Source organism: Phyllostomus discolor, chromosome 1 (assembly GCF_004126475.2).
Source record: "Phyllostomus discolor isolate MPI-MPIP mPhyDis1 chromosome 1, mPhyDis1.pri.v3, whole genome shotgun sequence".
Taxonomy (NCBI): domain Eukaryota; kingdom Metazoa; phylum Chordata; class Mammalia; order Chiroptera; family Phyllostomidae; genus Phyllostomus; species Phyllostomus discolor.
In genome coordinates, this window is record NC_040903.2 from 31,349,132 (window position 1) to 31,369,513 (window position 20,382).

The 20,382-nt window shown below is 37.5% G+C and overlaps 1 protein-coding gene across 2 annotated transcripts in view; it reads right to left on the bottom strand.

Annotated features, from left to right (window-relative positions):
- The window catches only part of SCFD2 (sec1 family domain containing 2), a 318,375-nt gene that overhangs the window by 276,108 nt on the left and 21,885 nt on the right, over positions 1-20,382 (bottom strand). For both annotated transcript variants that reach the window (XM_028507539.2, XM_036020503.1), the window contains exon 3: positions 8,393-8,520. In XM_028507539.2, the coding sequence (XP_028363340.1) occupies positions 8,393-8,520 (128 nt within the window). The remainder of the gene's footprint in view (positions 1-8,392; positions 8,521-20,382) is intronic.

Here is a 20,382-nt window from a genome sequence, read left to right on the forward strand (position 1 = left end):
GAAAAATCATTTGATAATGTATAGTACCCATTTATGATAAAAACACTCAGCAAAGTGGGAGTAGAGGGAGCATACCTCAACATTATAAAGGCCATATATGAGAAACCTACAGCCAACATCATACTCAACGGGCAAAAACTAAAACCTTTTCCAACTAAGATCAAGAACAAGACAAGGATGTCTACTTTCACCACTTCTATTCAACATAGTATTGGAATTCCTAGCCACAGCAATCAGACATAAAAATAAGTAAAAGGCATCCAAATTGAAAAGGAGGAAGTAAAACTGTCATTTTTGCAGATGACATGATAGTGTACATAGAAAACCCTATAGACTTCACCAAAACACTACTTGACCTAATAAGTGAATTTGGCAAAACAGTAGGGTAGAAAGTCAATATTAAGAAATTGAAGGCATTTTTGTACACCAACAATAAAATATCAGAATCAAAAATCAGGAAAAAAATCCATTTGATATAACAACAAGAAAAATAAAATATCTAGGAATAAACCTAACCAAGGAGGTAAAAGACCTATACTCAGAAAACTACACAACACAACACTGAAGAAAGAAATTAAGGAAGACACAAATAAATGGAAGCATATGCCATGTTCATGGATTGGAAAAATTAACATCATCAAAATGTCCATACTACCCAAAGCAATTTACAGATTCAATGCAATACCTATTAAAAGACCAATGAGAAGCCCCAGTGGCCTAATGGATAAGGCACTGGCCTCCTAAAATACCGATGAAATATTTCACAGACATAGAACAAACACTTCAAAAATTTATATGGAAGCATAAATGACCCTGAAAACCCACAGCAATTTTGAGAAAGAACAAAGTAGGAGGGATCATAATACCTAATATCAAACTATATTACAAGGCCACTGTAATCAAAACAGTCTGATACTGGCATAAGAACAGACACATAAATCAATGAAACAGAATAGAGAGCCCAGAAATAAATCCATATCTTTATGGTCAATTAATATTTGACAAAGGGGGCAGAAGCATAAAATGGAGTAAAAATAGCCTCTTCAAACAAATGGGTTTGAGAGATCCGGACAGGTACATGCAAAAAAATGAAACTTGACCACCAATTTATACCATATACAAAAATAAATTCAAGATGGATAAAAGACTTAAATATAAGTCATGGTACCATAAAAGTAATAGAGGAGAACATAGGCAGGAAAATCTCAGATATTCCATGCAGCAATATTTTCACTGATATGTCCCCTAGAACAATGGACATAAAGGAAAGAATAAACAAATGGGACTTCAAAATAAAAAGCTCTGCACAGCTAAAAAAAAAAAAATACCAGCAAAATGAAAAAGGAAATAACCATATGGGAAAATATATTTGCTAATGATACCTCAGACAAGGGTTTGATCTCCCAAATATATAAAAAACTCACACAACTCCATACCAGGAAGACAAACAATCTATTTAAAAATGGGCAAAGGACCTGAACATATACTTCTCCAAGGAGGACAGAGGGCCCAGAGACATATGAAGGGATGCTCAGCATCAGTAGCCATCAGAGATGCAAATTAAAACCACAATGAGATACCACTTCACCTCAGTCAGAATTGTCATCATAAACAAATCAACAGCAAGTGCTGGCAAGGTGGTGGAGAAAAGGGAACCCTAAGGCCCTGGCTGGTGTGGCTCAGTGGATAGAGCACCACACTGCAAACCAAAGGATCATGGGTTTGATTCCCAGTAAGGGCACATGCCTGGGTTGCTGGAGGGTGTGCAAGAGGCAACTACACATTGATGTTTTCCTTCCCTTCTTTCTCCTTTCCTTCTCCTCTCTCTAAAAATAAATAAATAAAATCTTAAAAAAAAAAAACAAAAACAAAAAGAAAAGGGAACCCTAGTACATTGTTGGCAGGAATACAGACTGGTGGAAAACAGTATAGGCTTTTCTCAGAAAACTAAAAATGGAGCTGCCTTTTGACCCAGCAACTTTACTGCTGGGATTATACCCTATAAATCCTAAAACACCAATTCAAAAGAACCTATGCACCCCAATGTTCATAGCAGCACTATTTACAATAGCCAAGTGCTAAAAGCAACCTAACTGCCCTTCTGCATTTGAGTGGATCAAAAAACTACGGTACATCTGCACAATGGAATACTAAACAGCAGAAAGAAAGGAGTCCCTACCCTTCACAACAGCATGGATAGAACTGGAGAGCTTTACACCAAGTGAAATAAGCCAGGTGATGAAAGAGAAAAACCACATGGCCTCACCTATAAGTGAAACCTAATTACCAAAACAAAGAAGTGAGCAAAATAGAACCAGAGACATTGAAATAAGAACAAACAGCAGTAAACAGTGGGAAGGGAGAGAAGGATAATGGGGAAAAGAAAGCTAAGGGTCAAGGACCATGTATAAATAACCCATGGACAAAGCCAAAGCGGGGGTAGGATTGAGGGTGAAAGGTAAAGGTGGGTGGGGGGAATATGGAGACAACTGTACTTGAATAACAATAAAAATAAAAAATAAAAGAAGTAGATGGATTACCCCTGCTATCAAGGGGACAGACTACTATGCTGCCAGAGGAGGAGCATTTCCACAGTGCGTTGATTCTGACTTGGAAAGAAATTTCTGTTTCCAGGAGAGCCTGCTGCCATGAGCCTCTTCACCATGTCATTCTTTTGGGGTTTTTAAACTCCTAGTTCATATTCTTATGTTGAGGATCCTTTATACTGAGAAAACACGAAGATTAATAAGAGGATGAGGAAGATAAAGAGGAGGAGAAAGGAAAAAGAAGATGCACCATTTTAAGTTAAAAATATAGAGCCACAGGGTAGATGCTTGAAGAAGGGACATTAAATTCAGATTTCCACTTTGCACATGAAGAACTAGAGAAGCAGAGGCAACTAACTCTGTTTCAGGTGATAAAGTATAAGAGGAAAGCATTTGCTTAGTGACCTTTACACTTTCAGGCATTATTAATTGTTAATTCAAGGAAAACTCTGTCTCTGTCTTCAGATTCTCTTCTCCTTCATTCCCCTAAATGAATGTATTCCTTAAGGCTTGCCTTCAACCCTCTTCTTGCTCATTCTACCTTCTCTCTCTAAGTGATCATCCTATATTTCCTTTAAAGATATTATTATATTTCTTGTGTTATATTTCCTGTAGGAAATTATATTTCCTTTAGATTAAGGTTTCAATGTAATCACTAGGTAACTAAACCCCAAGTCTCTATTTTCACTTCTGGGACCCATTACTCTAGCCACATATTTCCCACTGAGATGACCAGAGAACAAGTCCTACAGAGAGATCATTTCTGCCCCTAGATTTGGTCACAGTTGCATGACCATAGGTCATTATTTTTGTAATGTACTTTATCTGCCCAGAAGACAATGAATAATTTCATCATGCTATACACTCCTTTTACACAACACCTTAAATTTCACAAACACTGTTTCATGAACATAATCATCTCATCTAATTATCTGATTTACAGGTACTAGAATCCCCATTCTGCAGACGGAAAAGCAGATTCAGCAAATTTAAATAACTTGTTCATTTTTAAGCAAGATAATATTTTATGTTTCTTATCGCCAACAAGGATCTAATAATTACCTCTCTGTCTATTACCTCTAGATCTGGATATGTCTAGAAAAAATTTCAATGAGGTTTCCCCTCCTCTATTTTCATGTCTAACTATGATCCAAATGATCTCCAGGAAATTGTGCCGATGTTATACTCCAGAGAATATGGCACTTTTAAATAATCGTTCTCAAAGCTGTTCCACAGACCCCCGGGTCCCTGAGATACTTTCAGGTAGTCAGGAAAGTCAAATCTATTTTCACAGTAATACTAAGATGTGACATGGTTTTGCTACTGTGCTGTATTTGCATAGATGGTACAAAAACAATGGTGAGTAAAAGTGCTGATGCCTTGGCCCCAATCAAGGCAATGGCCCCAAATTCAATAAGTAGACAACTTCATTTCAGAATGGCCATGGGGAAACTGTAAACGCTATTAATGTCAACAAATCTCAACCCTTAGGAAAATGTCAATATTCTGTGTAAAGGAATGAAAAATATACAAAAAGTACCTCTGGTGCATACCTAAATACAATGATTGGCTTGAGGAAAAGCACTTGTGTGATTATTTGTGTTGTGAACTGAACTGTTCACACTGTTTTTTTAAAAACATTTTATTTATTTATTTTCAGAGAGAAGGGAAAGGAGAGAGAAAGACAGGGAGAGAAACACTGATTGGTTGCCTCCCTCATGCCCCCTACTGGGGACCTGGAAGGCAATCCAGGTACGTGCCGTGACTGGGAATCGAATCAGTGACCTTTCGGTCTGCAGGCTGGCACTCAATCCACTGAGCCACACAAGCCAGGGCTGTTCACACTATTTTAATGGCACAGAATTTTTATGAAAAAAACAAAACATAAACAACTGGTTCTTCACACATTTTCCCAAAAAGTGAATGAAATAAGCCTTCACTTCAAGGAAAACAACTGTCAGTTTGCATTGTCAGTGATGAAAGTCAACTTTTTGTGTGAAAATTATAATTCTGGGAAACCTGTAACTGCCCTATAGCTTTACATTCCCAATATTTAAAGATTTTCTATTGATATCAGTGGGGATAGCAACAGATGTGTTTTTTTTATATTGTATAATACGTGTCAACATATGGAAGATCTGTACAATTTAGAGAACTGGCATTCTCCAAGTGCCTAATGCACAATAGTATAGAATAATGCATATGTAAAAGATCCATTCAAAGTTCAAAAGAGACCAATGGGTTTTAACATAACAGAGTATAGAGAATTTAATGATATGGATTCACATTCTACATTACAATTAACCTATAGGAAACTACCTCCTGTAAAGCTGGCATTGTATCAAAGAAAAATATCTGCAGTTTTCTGAAAAGTTATTAAAACATTCCTTCCTTTCAAACTACATATATTTGTGAGACCACATTTCCTTTATATATTTCATCCAAAATAACACATTGCAACATGATGAATAAAGAAGCAGGTATGAGATATAGCTGTCTTCTACTAAGCCAGACATTAAAGATGTACAAAACTATAAAACAGTATTCTAACTTATTTTGCTTTAGAAAATTCAGTCACTTTTTACAAAAACATGTTATTCATGTCAACATGTAACAAGCTTATTTTATTTTGTATTAGTTAATAAATTATTTAAAATTTTTCTCTCCTTGAATTTATAATGTGATATTTTCTATCTACTACCTATCTACCTACCTACCTATCTATCCCACAAATATCAATAGATATAGTCCACATAAACAAAAATTCTTGGCGTTGTTTTAGCAATTAACCTTTTTCCTGTAAGAGAATGATGTTTATTTCTCCTGGTGCTCATATGTTTCATTATCTTGTACTGAAAAGTTTTATATTTAAGATCTGAGGTTTTAGTCATGGGATCCCTCTCAGTAAATTTAAATACAAGAGGATCCTCAACTAGAATTATAATCTGTTTAATGTCTAAAAAATACTAGAAGCCTCTATTACAATCAGAAAAAAATTTATAGTAAAATTTACAGGAAGGGGTTGGAAAACAGTGTATAGTTTAAAGAACATTTTTTATCAGCAGGGATGGGGGAGGGGGGAAAAGGTAAAGGGAATAAGTAGCATAAATGGTAGGTCCAAAATAGACAGGGGGAGGTTAGGAATAATATAGGAAATGGAGAAGCCAAAAACCTTATATGTACAACCCATGGACATGAACTAAGGGAAGGAATGTGGGTGGGGAGGTGCAGAGCAGAGGGGAGTAAAGGGGGGAAAATGGGACAACTGTAATAGCATAATCAATAAAATATATTTTAAAAAAAGAATATTTCATAATGTTAAATGCTGCTAGAAAAAGCATTCCAACCATGCAGTATACAGAACATGACATTTTTTAATGATAAGCTATATGATAAACAGTTTTCAAATACCAATAGTTTATTATGTTTAAATTCCAGCTCTTTTCCTTACTGTTGACGGTTACATATATCTGTTGGTATATAGACATGAAACACATGAGAAATTCTGACTACTAATTAGTGATATGAAACATAAATGTATAGTCACACTATGTTTCTTTTCTTAAATTATAAATAACCCATGGATAGAATATGACTTAGGACAATCTTTTTGGTCCTTTTACAACAGAAGTTTGCTAACAGCCCTGACTGGTGTGGCTCAGTGTTTTTGGCATCATCCTGCAAACCAAAACATCGCTGGTTTGATGCCCTATCTGATTCTGGCTCGGGACACATGCCTGAGTTGCAGGCCAGGTCCCGGGCTGGGGTGTGTGAGAGGCAACCAATGGATGTGTCTCTCACACATTGCTATTTCTCTCCCTCTCTTTCTCCCTCCCTTCCCCTCTCTCTAAAAATAAATAAATAAAATCTTTTTTTTTAAAAAAAGATTGCTAACAATTGTCTGTTTATTTTCTTTTTAATTTCTCTCCCTCCCCTCCCCCATGTCTAGAATTTAGGGGATAAAGCAAATCATTTTATCTAAATATTTTTTAGTTGACAGAAATCTCAAACATTTAAATTTGAATCCTTGTGAACTTACTCATTCCCCTCCGCATTTTGATTATTTTTAAAGATACAGCCCTTTACAAAAGTGAAGTATGTTGATCTTTTAGTCCTAGATTAAATACTGAAAATTGATTTATGCTCTATGATAGCATCACAAGGTTATATCCCTGAAGCAGAATATAAATTAACCTTATCACCAAGGCCCTTTGCGCATTTCTACTTTTCTTGATTGGCAACATGAACTACTCCTTGATTCATGTAATCAAGGATAAGGAACTACACAAAGTAAACATGCTTGTTCTTAATGTGTACTAGAACTGTGGAAATTTAGAGAGAGAAAGAGAGAGAAGGGAGGCAAGAAGAAAAATAAAGGAAGGAAGGGAGGGAGGGAGGGAGGGAGGAAGAAAGAAAGAAAGAAAGAAACTAGTCAAGTCCAAAGAAACTAGAACTAACAGTCAAATGGCAGAATGTTCTCTAAGTAACAGCTTTATTTCTCCCCTAACACAGCAGTAGGACTTCTGGCATTGGGTGTATGGAACAAGGATGATTTTACAAATAAAGAGCACATTCTCTTTCATTGGAATGTTTGGGTTTGAATTTCAGTCCTATTCCTTGTCATATGTAAGGACTTGGACAACTTAATTTTTCTGTGTTCCAGTTTCCTTATCTGCAAAATAGGATAGGGCAGTAATGGTACCTATGTCACCAGAATTGCCGCAAGAATTAAATAAGACAGCACATGTAAAGAATGAGGAGATGACCTGGCACACTGTAAATACTCAGTAGATGTTCTTTTCACTTTTTGACCATTATTATGTTCCTTAAAGCCCTCATATGTAGTCACCTTTTTTCTTCTAGATTCATCCACATTACTTTCAAAGTTTTGTTCTTCTATTTCAACTTGATACTTTGATTTTTGTACTCATAAGTAATTAAGGACCTGGGCGAGGAATCTCAGCAAAGAAAATCTTCCTTCCAATAAAATGTACTAACATTTATTGCATATCTAAGAGAAGATTATAAGAAAACATTTTTAAAGTAGAGAAATATAGTTTCCAAAAATAAATTCTATTAATCAAATTCAATATCTATATTTAGGTACTTCCATATTAATAGAATTATTTAATAAAAAAAGTAAAACAGCAAATTCCTTTTCTAAATTCAAAACATTAGTTCTCTGACCTTTTAATCAAAACAAAAAAAAGCTATTTAAAACTTAAATTCCATTTCAGCCACATTCTTCTAAGACTGAAAACAAAGCTGAATGTAGGGGGGAAAAAGAGAAATAAGAAAAATGAGACATGTGATACCCTGGTGAAGAAGGATTAACATTTACGTGACTGGACAATTCACAAACCCTCTGAAGGTGAAGGGCCAGGCCAAAGCACGTCTATCTGCTCAATCATTTTGTTGGCACAGTAGTTTATTCATCAATTCAAAACCAGTAAAGAGTTGTCATCCACATCAATAAGGAGGGAGAAAGAAAAAGGGGAAGTGGCATAGGGGTGGCACAGAATGATGGGAAGGTGCTCAAATCCAATTTCAATAGTTCTAGATCAACTAAAGAAAATAAAAGAATCATTCTTTGTATGCAAGGACTCTCCTAGAGTTCTCAAAATTGAGCCTAAGAAAATGGTCATTGTTAAGCCACAAGGACAGAGTGGCTCAACGATGACCATTTGTACATATTCCCTCCCTACTCTTTCAACAGTTTACAAATTCGTCAATACTTTTACCTCATGCCATGCTGGCTAGGTGGGCTCGATGCTCAGAGCAGGCTGAAGTGAACTCCCTAGGAGCCTGAAGTCACTGTCTGTCCCGGGTGGGGTGGGCGCACTTACCCATACTCATCTTGATTGGCAGGTTTTCTCTGCTTGCTGCTTCCACTAGATGTCTCCGGACCTCCATCACTGCCTCTTTGTGCTTGGTGTTCAGTAAGGCTTCCCACAGGGCTTTGGCTGCCATGTCACTGAAATAAAACCACAGAGAGCTTTAGAATAAATTTCCACCGACTAATGGAAAGGGTTGAAAGAAAACACAATTTCTTAAACATCTTTTTGAGCACTAATGTAGTCTTTCCTACTGAGAAATTCTAAGCACTAGGATTCAAAGAGACTATTTAATCCATTTTAAGCAGCACAAAATATTGAGAAATTAAAGAAACAATAAAATCAAGCCAAGAGGAAGAAGAAGAAGGAGGAGAAGAAGAGGAGGAGGAAGAGGAGGAAGAGAAGGAAGAAGAGGAAGAAGCAGAAGAAAGAAAAGCTATATTGTGTTTTGAGAAGTGGGGAAAGCTATATGACACATTTTTTTTAGATTTTACATTAAAATATTTTGTTGTTCAACATTGCCACAGTAACATATAAATGTTATGTATTCCAAAATTAATACATGTCAAAAAAGTGATTATAAGCACATCGCTTTGAGATAACATACTTGTCTGGAAAACACAAAGCAATTAGCAATGAGAATTACTGTTTGAAAATTACTCAGTAGAATTCTTAATGAGCAGGCTTTCTACTGAATGAAAATCAAGAATTAGGCTAAGTAACCAAGGCCTTAAGGATCACTCTGTGGGCCTGAGGTTGGAAGGATGGCACTCAGTGAAGCCCGTACAATTAGCCATTGACAACGGCGCGAAGCACTGCATTGTGCAGGGCTCATCTGGGCTCGCTTGCCCGACAGCCCTCCGCCTCACCCCGCAGGCCATGCTTCAGTCATAAATGAGTGCAGTGTTCTTTCCGGAAGACCTCTACGTGTAGCCAAGTATACACATTTGTAGTAACATTTTAAAAACCGAATATAGAGAAACAGAGATGACTTCTGTCCCTTTCCAAGGGCTTTTTCTTCCACTTAAAGCTCTACTAACATCTCTTATTATCTAGTTTGAAAATGAATGCATTTTAAAGTCTAGTTTTAAAAGTTGTATCTAATAAAATACTAATTTAGCTTTAAAGGTATACTTAATAAGGTATATCTTTCAAGTTCAAATTTGACTTGGAATAATTGGAATAATAATGATATACTTCAGCACTGAGTTTAATGTCTGGCACATACTAATCTTTCATTAAAGAGTAGTGGTTTTATTATCATCTATTTTTTCTGAGCAAACTAACATCACCACTCAACATATTCCACTTGTTTCAATCTATAAAAACTGTCATTATAGCTCTACATCCAATCGCCTATGTTTAATTTAAATGAGCAGGTAAACTACAAGTCCTATTCTCAATGGTTGGGATATAGATGAAAACAAGGTATAAGCTTTTGGTGACTTATAGGAAGAAGCAAAATATAAGCAAAGAAATCATCCCAGAAGGTGTGATAAGAGGCATGATCAATGCTCGCGCAGATTTATCTGGTAGCACAGAGATCAAATCCCGGCTGGGAAGGCAGGAGCTTAGAGAATGATTTCTACCAGAAATATGTGCAAGTACACAGATATATCAATTCCAAAAACAGCCAAGGGAAGAAGTTATAAGTCAATCTGGGAAGAAGAATGGTAAAGAAAATCCTCAAGAAAGATACAAAATCTTCATCACAAAACAAGACGAAGAAGGAGGTTTCAGAATGTGCAAAGTCCTAGGTACCTGGCACTAAGTGCTGCTTTGCTGCTTTGCTCCATGCTAAGGTGCCAGAGTAGAGGGGCAGTAGAAGTCAGGGCAAAAGAGAAGGAGGGAGCTACTCTGCTAGCGCCCCTCATTCCTTGCCAAGGCTTGTCAACTTCAGTGTGCAGGTGACAAGTTGCCAGTGAGCCTGTGACTGATTTCACAGTCTGAGAAGAGTAGCATAGCTTAGCAGTTGTAAACACAGTCTTTATCATCATTCAGAATTGGATCTATTTCCCTTGGGGTTTGGGGGTTGCCAGAAGAAAGCCTCACTGGGGGGCTTGATAAAAAAGGTGAAGAGATTAAGAAGTACAAATTGGTAGTAACAAAATAGTCACAGGAATGCAAAGTACAGCACAAAGAATAGTCAGTGATATGGTAATAACTATACATGGTGCCAGGTGGGTACTTGATTTATTGGGGGGACCACTTTATAAAGTATATGATTGTCTAACCAGTATGTTGTACACTTGAAACTAATGCAAAATAATATTGAATATAGACTATAATTGAAAAGTAAAATCTAATAAAAAGATCAGGCAGTTCAACTCCCCCCTCACAAAAAAAAAGAAACTTACTTAACTTCTTCAAAGCTCGAAGGCAATGGAGACCCACTACACAATTCTGAGCAAGGGAGTTATTTATGGTCCCAGTTTCCCCAATTTATAGTACACACTCTTTCCCGACTTTTATTCTCCAAAGCACCTCTCCCCCAACCCCAGGGATCTCTCACATACTCTCAACTCTGCATTCAGAACATCTAGAGTAGAAATGTACTGTTCTCTTTTCCATGGGTATAACGCAGAGTGTCCCCAAGATCACAGCAGGTTAGGTAATGCTGTGGTTGCCCATCAGGTTAGTGTGGTAGTTGAAATGTGGGCCCTGAGGTCAGCTGTCTCTGTGTTCAAACTCTGACCATCCACTGTCCACTGCAGCAGCTGCATGGCCTCTCTGGTCTTCCTCAGGCACTCCGAGCACGGGGACTACACTTAGAATAGTGCCCGGCCCGTGGTAGGTATGTATACTCAGTCAACACTGAACGAATGAGTGAGGCTTGCTAGTTATGTAACCTTGTGTGCATAACTAGTCCTTTCTTTTCCTTTGTTTTCTCATCTGTGGGGTGGAGGGTACAATAGTTACCACCTCACAAGTCCTAAGGGTTAGATAAGATAATGTACATAAAGCACTTTCCTGATTCACAATAAATATGAGTAGTTGTATGGTAGTTACTACTATTGCTATGACTGATATTGTCTTACAATTCAATATGTTCAAGGGTTTTTAATATATTAAATGAATTCACTTAATTATAGTAAATATTTTTTATATAACACTGACTTGTTCACATATACTTAAGTCACTTGGGCCTTGTACTACCTGGCTCTTCTCTAGCAAAATATTTTAGAAGAAATACATAGTTTCCATGAGTTCTAAGAATGATGCCAAGTCATGTTTCCTTGAAAATTATTTTTTAATGTAAATAATTCTGATTGTCTAGATATGTGTGATAGTTTCTAATATCTACTTCCTGTCTGAAATACCGTACTAGGCCCCACATCACTCATGGCCATTTCAAGATTATCCAGTTAACATTCATGAACTAGTCCTGGTTTTCTGAATAATCAGCACTGAAGAAGTCGAGATCACACTTACTGGTAGCTCTGCAGTGCCCTGCACCCATGGTACCCACCAAGTCACTCTGTTACTGATACTTGATGGTGTACACACTTACTCGTATATTGGTGTCTGAGTTGCAGACAGGAGTTAATCACTGCCTTTCTCTAATATGCTCAGAAAAGGTGACCCAAGGGACACTTCATGCTATTGAAGTTTCACATGAACTCAATGACGTTCCATTTTATAATTCAATGAAAGTTCATTGAAACCCATACTATAAGCATGGTAGAGTATTTTAAACAATTCTTCATCCTGTCCAACTGTACACACTCTCTATTTTCCTGATGGGGGCATAACCACTACACAGAGGGCTATCACAGCAAGGCCAGCATAGTAGACCAGTGGCAGGTAGTATTGTAGTATGGTAGCACCATGGGTCCTGGAACCAAACGACAGAGGTTCTGACTCTGCCACTTGCCAGCTCTATGTCCCTAAGAGAGTTGCTTAACCTCTCTATACATGTTTCCTCCCCAGTTAATTGGAGATGGTCACAGAACATTACTCGTTGGGTTGTTATGAGAATTGAATGTGTTAGTATATCTAAAGCACCTAGAGCAATGCCTGGCATATATTAAGAGCCCAGTAAACAGAGCAGCAGAAGCAGTAATAGTAATAATAAAAAATAACAAAGGTCAGAATTTTCTTGTATGATAAAGGAGGAGGCCTGCTTTAGAAGCATATTAATCTTTTTGTCTACTTGCATACACGCATGGATAACCACTGCCAGTAGCTTCATTTTTTAATCTGAAAAGGCCAACAATACATAATACAGAATTCATAATGATACTCATGGAAATGCTGAAAACTCCAACTTAAGCAATTCTCTTATATATGACATGTTGACATAAAGAATTTTGATATACATTACTTAGAGGCTTAAAGTTATAGTAAGTTAACTTAATGAAGATCTTTAGGTAATGACTCTGGGCTAGCTTCCTGCCCCATTAATTTAATTACATTGCAATTCTATAGCCTGAACCTAACAGGACATTTTAAAACTAGAATTCTTACCTTTATGAGGAGTTCTGATTCCATAAATATTTCCAGGCTGACTTAAAAAGTGGCTGTACTTGCCCTGGCTGGTGTGGCTCAGTGGACTGAGTGCTGGTCTGAAAACCAAAGAGTCTCCAGTTTGTTTCCCAGTCAGGACACACACCTGGGTTGCAGGCCAGGTCCCCAGTAGGGAGTGAGTGAGAGGCAACCACACAGTGATCTCTTCTTTAGAAAAAAAAAGTGGCTGTATAACCCTAGCTGGTGTGGCTCAGTTGGTTGGGCATCATTCCACAAAGGGAAAGGTCGCCGATCTGACTCCTGGTCAGGGCTCATGCCTTGGGCTGCAGATTCAGTCCCATTTGGGGCATGTACAAGAGGCAACCGATAGATGTTTCTTTCTCACATTGATGTTTCTCTTCCTCTCTTTCTGTCCCTCTTTCCAGCTATCCCTCAAAAAAAAAAAGTGGATGTACAACTTTTGCAGTGGAAGTGAACCTCCTTCCATCTTCAATAGCACACTACCTAACCCAACACAGCAGAAACTCTTTTTTTTTTTAACTCCTCACCCAAGGATATGTGCATTGATTTTGAGAGAGAGAGGGAGGCAGTGGGGAGAGAGTAAGAGAGAGAGAAACATCATCATGAGTGAGAAATGCTGCCTCTTGCATGCACCCCAAGCAGGGATGAAATCTCCAACCCAGGCATTTGCCTTGACCAGGAATCAAACCTCCAACCTTTTGTTACATGGGAAGATGCTCCAACCAACTGAGCCAAACCGACAAGGGCTGAAAACCTATTTTTAGAGTTTGAAGGCATCTAAGGAAAGTTTTATAATATGTTTGAGAAAAAGCACTATTTTAAACAAATCAACGGCCATTAGATCCTATTTATACCTAATCTAAACCCATGTGCCCTGTTGTAAACCTGAGTCATGTGTAGTCTTCTCTCTTTTTTTTTTAAAATATTTTATTTATTTACTTTTAGAGACGGTAAGGGAGGGAGAAAGAGAGAGAGAGAGAGAGAGAGAGAGAGAGAGACATCAATGTGTGGTTGCCTCTCATGTGGCCCCTGCTAGGGACCTGGCCCGCAACCCAGGCATGTGCCCTGACTGGGAATCGAACCTGCGATGCTTTGGTTCGCAGCCCGCGCTCAATCCACTGAGCTATGCCAGCAGGGGCAATGTGTAGTCTTCTCTCTTAAGTGTAACAACAGCTGGACAGCATCTTTGTAACAATGAGACCCACCCAAAAACAGCTTTTTCTTTTTTTCACAAGTAACTTAAGATTTTTGAAAGGAAAATAAAATGTAATACTAAAACAGAATTTAAATAACACTACTACATTCTATTTTAAAAGCACTTCAGGATTTACAAAACACCTTCTGATAACCCATTTGATCCTCACCTCGTGAACTAAGCCATTATCACTGTCGCAACTCAAAGACCTTTAGAGAAGCCAACTGTCTGACTCAAGTATGCTCAACCCGTAAATGTGAAAGCAGGGCTCACACCCAGGTAACTGGGTTCTGAGCCCAGTGACCATTCCACTATGCTGTGCTATGTTTCTATCATGCAAATTATCAAAGAGCATCAATTATGTAGCTTGTGCATTATTTTCAACTTTTGAGGTTTTCTTTTCAAATCCTTAATACATCTATTCTCTTCTGAAGTTCACATGTGAACCCCACACAAGACAATGTAATACAGTGAATAGTGAAACAAATCCACAGTAACTCATGAAGCAGGTAAAACTTGCTCTCAGGACTTTGCACACTTTCTATTTGAAACAATATCCTACTATTCCCTTTGTAGGTCACTACAAGCCATTGGCGATCACTTTGCTATATGATGCCAATCACTGTTATTCAACTCTCTTCTTTAAGTGTTTCTCTCCAAGAATACTTTGGTAAGTTTTAAATCATTCTACACATATATCATATAACTGAAAAGGCAAAAAAAAAAAAAACAACTAAAGTCTAAATTCCCCTGAGGTATCACTTGCATGCAATCTATATCTTATTTAATATTCAGTATAATCTTGGAAAAGAAAGAAGGAATAATAGCCTCTAGCTGCTTTATCACTGATGAAACTGAGAGAAATGTTCTTTTATATTGTACATTTAAAGAATATATTGAAACAAATAATAGACTACAATATTTGTCCTATGAAAAGATCCATTTAGTTACCATGAGATGGAATTAGTTTCAATATTGCCAGTAATGACATGACAAACACTATGTCCTTTCTGGATAAACTGATTGTCTTGTATCCTTAAAAAATCAAACTATTATGACAAATTGTTCTATTTGAAGAAGACTATAGGCCAAGACTATACACACAACAATAACCTGCTAGAATTAGCTTTTTTTAAGCTTCTGAGGACTTCTGTACATGCAAATATGGTTCTTTCAGTTAATTCTTGGCTTTTTATTCACCAGAATTACTCAGTTATGAATGAAATCTTAGAGCTGCTTTGGTTTGGCATGTGTGAAATGTCAAGTGCAGTCTGCTAGAAACTAACAGGATATTCATCACCAAATAAAATATAAATAAGACAACATTAATTTGTAAAAAGTGGCTGAATGTTGAATTATGGCGATACTTCAATCAAATGGAAGACGGGCAAGTAAGAGACTGAGGGTGAAATGTGAATGCAAACCATTATCCTGTGACTAAACTCAGAGAAATGGTTTCTCCAAGGCATGTTTGGGAAGTTAAGCTTACTCACAGGATTTGCAATAGTGGTTATAGTATTCCAACAGAAATACAATGGTAACAAAATCAAACAAACAAACGTTTTCAACTAATTTTAAACAGAAAGCAATCTGAGTCATAGTTTTTCACAGCAGGAAATAATGGCTTCCATCAGTGGTAAGCTTAATGAGCTCCAAAGGTAGGTTTGTTAATTAAATTACTCACAGAGGTTTCAATAGTCATCTTTCCTCTCGACTACTTTTTTAAACAATTACCTCATGTTTAACAAAATTATCCATTAACCTTCATCTAAACTGATGCGAAAGCAGCTAAACACAGAAAGATATTGAAGCAGACCCTTGGCACTGGAAAGCAGTCCTTCATTCATTCTTTTCTTATTATTAAAATATAGTTAATATACAATAATATATTAGTTTCAGGTGTACAAATAGTTATTCAACATTAATATACATAATAATCACCATGCTAAGTCTAGTAACCATCTGCCATTGTAGAAGGTTATTATGATACTGTTGACAATATTCCCTGTGCTGTACCTTACATCTCTGTGACCTAATGATTTTATAACTGGAAATTTGTACCTCTTATTTCCCTTCACTTTTTTTGTCCTCACCTCCCAACCCCTGCCCCACTGGCAACCATCTGTTTGTTCTCTATATCTATGTGTCTGTTTCTATTTTGCATTGTTTGCTTGTTTTGCTTTTTAGATTTCACATATAAGTGAAATAGTTCTGTATTTGTCCCCTGTCTGACTTATTACCTAGCATATTACCCTCTAGTTTTGTTCATTCTTTCAGAATATGAGCACTCCTGTGGGCTGGGCACTCAGTGAGGTGCTGCAACCACAGCTGTGAGCAACCCCCAGTGACCTGCCCTCACAGAGCTAGGAATCCAGCAGGGAAGCTAGAACTGAGCATGCTCCTGCAGGGGTGACAACAGCAGAGAATGGGAGCTCCGGGAGAGTGTAATACCTGACCAGGTCTGGGAGTGTAAGTGCAGGTCAGAGGCTGGCTAAGGATGTGATAGTGAATCCTGAAAAGAGAGTAGGATTAGCCAGACGAAGAATGGAGTAAAGCAGTCTAGGCAGGAGCAGTATCATGGGTAGGGGGCCTAAGAAGAGAACTTGAGACCTTTGCAAAGAAATGAAAACAGGTGTGAATGGAACACGAAGATCTAGTGTGACACTGCCCTCAGTTCCTGTCAAATCATCCAAGGCCCAGTAACCCACATTAGGGGTTATAAACTTTTTTTCCAAGGTCAACTAAAAAGTCTTCGATAGCAAACTGACACAATCAGGTTTACATTAAAAGATAACTGGCGTCATTGTAGGGAATGGATCTAAGGACTGAGTGAGAGGCTACTCATAGTCCAAGCAAGAGTTAATAATGGCTTAAACTAGAGTGACTTCATAAAGCTACCAGATAATGCTATTCCCCTGTTCAAAAACCAGTCCATGCTTCCTACCAACATTAAAGTCTAAGTAGTTTATTTTGTCCAACAAACTTTGGCGCATTTCTTTATGTACAACTTTATCTCTCATCTTCTTAGTTTCATCCATTGGGCCTCAGCCACACTGACCTGATTTCAGCCTCTTCCATGAGTCAATCGTATTCCCAACTCAGGGCCTATGTATCTTTGCCTAGCACCCTCTTCCTCCAGATGTTCACTGATTAGGTTTACTGAGCACATACCAAATACCAGTTCAATCCCAGGCAGAGCTCAAGGCTTCCCTCCTTGACCACAGAAAGCTAATTTGGCACTCCCTGTTACAATCCCACTTCCCCTGTTATATTTTATTTTATTCATAACATTTGTCATTAACTCAAACCATATATCATTAAATAAAGTTTATTTTAATGACTTGGGAATGGAAGTGATCACAGGGCATTAAAGACAGAAGCTTTCTGGCTTTATCATAATGTCAGCATCCTGGGCAGTGCACTCAGGCCACCAACACCCCATGGGCCATGGACTGTGCCTGGTACTGTAAGTGCAACAGTGCACAAGGGCAAACAAGTCAGAGACAGGTCTTCCTTCAGCAACCTTCTGAAGTCTAGTTGGCGAGAACAAACACTAACCAGTAATTATAAGATAATGCACTATGAGCTGATACAGGAAATAAAGGGTGCTATCTGGGGCAGCAAAGGCAAAGGTGGAGGTGGGGAGAAGAAAACAGCAACTTGTAGGATGACCAAAAGGTGGGAAAGCAGGACACTGAGGACCTCAAAGAAGTTCAGTGTGGTTGTAGCCAACAGTGTCCTCATGAAGGGGGGAAGAAAATAGGGAGCAGGGAGGGAAGGGGGGAAAGATGGAGAAAGTGAAGGCTGAAAAAATAAGCAGGGAGCAGATCTAAGAAGGCTTTCTAAAACAAGTTAAAATTTTTAGTACCTACCTCAAGGGCAATGGAGAGCCACTAAAGGATTTTACCACAGAAGGGTTAGGATCAGATTTACTATTACTTGCACAGCTGGATAAATACATGCATGAATAGCTAGCCTTTAAATGGACTTTAAAACTATAATCCTTTCAAAGCGTGCCAATAAAACTTAACATTTAAATATTAGCAAACTATGAGAATATAATCTATCCCTTTCTTCTTACTGAAGGTCTTTTTGTTGTGTTTTTGTTCAATTACTTGACAAAGATGAGTGCCTACTACACACCAGGTTTGGGATAAAGCAGTGAATTAAACCAACCTAAAACCACTGCCTTATATAATTCATGTTCTGGAGTTTAGTTTCTGAACACCACACATAGAAACCATAGAAAGAGATTATAATTGAAGTTTCCCTACAAATCATCCACTGTAGTTCTCTTTTATGTAGAGGAAAACTGTGACTCTGAGGAACTAAATACCTTGTTCAAGGTCATACAGTTTTGGTGGAAAAGCCACTATCCTACAGTAATGACCAGAAAACAAAAACTGCCCAGAAGCTGTTCAAGGACACCAACAAATCACATCAACAGAAACAGCCTCTCTCGTTTCAAAAACTGACAGGAAAAGATTGTTTTAATGAGTTTTTGTATCCACTGTCACATTGGTTGAAAAATTTTCTCATAACTATAAAATACACTGTGGAAAAAAGATAAGATCACTTGATGTTAAACTAAAATATCGCACTGAAGCACATGTTGGGGAGGAAGCAGAGTAGAATGGGAAAAACGTGAGCCCTGATGCAGCTTGTACACTGAGCAAGTCGCTGGCATCTGTCGCTCCAGTCTCATCAATACTATATATCTCTTACACTATGGAAGAGTAATTTTCATTAGTTTGCTCAGCAAGAGTAAACCACTATGTAAATTTAATTTGTATTGTTCATTTTAAAAGCATGAGTAAATGTATTATCTGTTATAAATTATTAGCATAATCATCTTGTGATTTATATACTTTTGGTTTTGATTTATATATTTTAACACAAAAACAAAATAACATCCCCCCCAAAAAATGTATGATCCTTCTGTATCATCTATAGCTACTAGAAAATATATCTGTGTGACCGGTTCCAGATAATAAATGTTATTAGAATTAGAAATGTATTTACAGTGCACAAATCATAACCATGTGTTAAGATAGCTAAATAAAAATCCAGGATAAAACATTGTTTAATTCCAGGATAAACAATTGCACACAAGCTTTATGATATTCAAAATAATAAAAGAACAAACTCCACTGATATATAACCAAAGTTTCATCTCTTTTCAAACAGGGGTTTCCAACCTTTTGGCATCTCTGGGCCACACTGGAAAAGGAAGAGTTGTCTTGGGCCACACATTAAATACACAAACACTCAGGAAAACTGATGAGCATAAAAAAAAGGTTTTAAGGAAATTTATGATTTTCTGTTGGGCTGCATTCACTGCCATCCTGAGACACATGCTGGCCGCGGGCCACGAGGTTGGACACCCTGCTACTTCATCATATCTTCCTTCAGTATGTCCTCATTCGGCACTGCAATTAGCCCATGAAACCTCTTTTAAAATGAGCCAGAACCTAACATTTAAGCTATTTAACCATTATATAAAATGATTGGGGTGAAAGACAAATACTATGTGATCTCACCTATAAGTGGAACCTGATCAACAAAACAAACAAACAAGCAAAGTAGAACCACAGACATGGAAATGAAGAACAAACTGAAAGTGGCCAGAGGGGCAGGGGAGAGGGATAACAGGGAAAGAAGGGGAAGGTTCAAGTCAAGGAACACGTACAAAGGACCCATGGACAAGGACAATGAGGTTGGGATTGTCTTTGGGAGCGAGGGGTTGGACAGGGCAGGGGGGAGCAATAGGGAGGGAAACTGGGACAACTGTAACTGAACAACAATAAAGAATAAAATTAAATTAAAAATAATAATAATAATTGAGGATAATTAAACTTCATCATAGTACAGATAAACATTTTTATTCCTACCTTCTACCAGTTTATTAATGATAATACCATAATACAAACTTATTAATAATTTCCTCCTATATACCATAATCAATACAAACTTATTATTAATTTCCTCCTAGCAAATAATAAAGCATAGGAGAGACTCTTTTATATAGGTCCCTAATTCAAAAAACAGATTAACTCAATACAAGAGTTTTAAATGACAAACACCATTAGCTTATTTGAAAACCAAATACACATCCCCTTTATGCACATTTCTGACTCTGAAGGATATACTTTGAGTTCTTGTGAGTTACTTCTATGACCCCAAGGCCAGTGCTCGTTCCACCAGGAAACTCTACTCTAGGCGGGATTATATTTGTGTGTTTTGGCTTGAATTTAAGACTTCGAAAGTTACGGATTAGTTCATGTGTCAAGAAACTCAACGACAAAAAGTTAGTGACAGT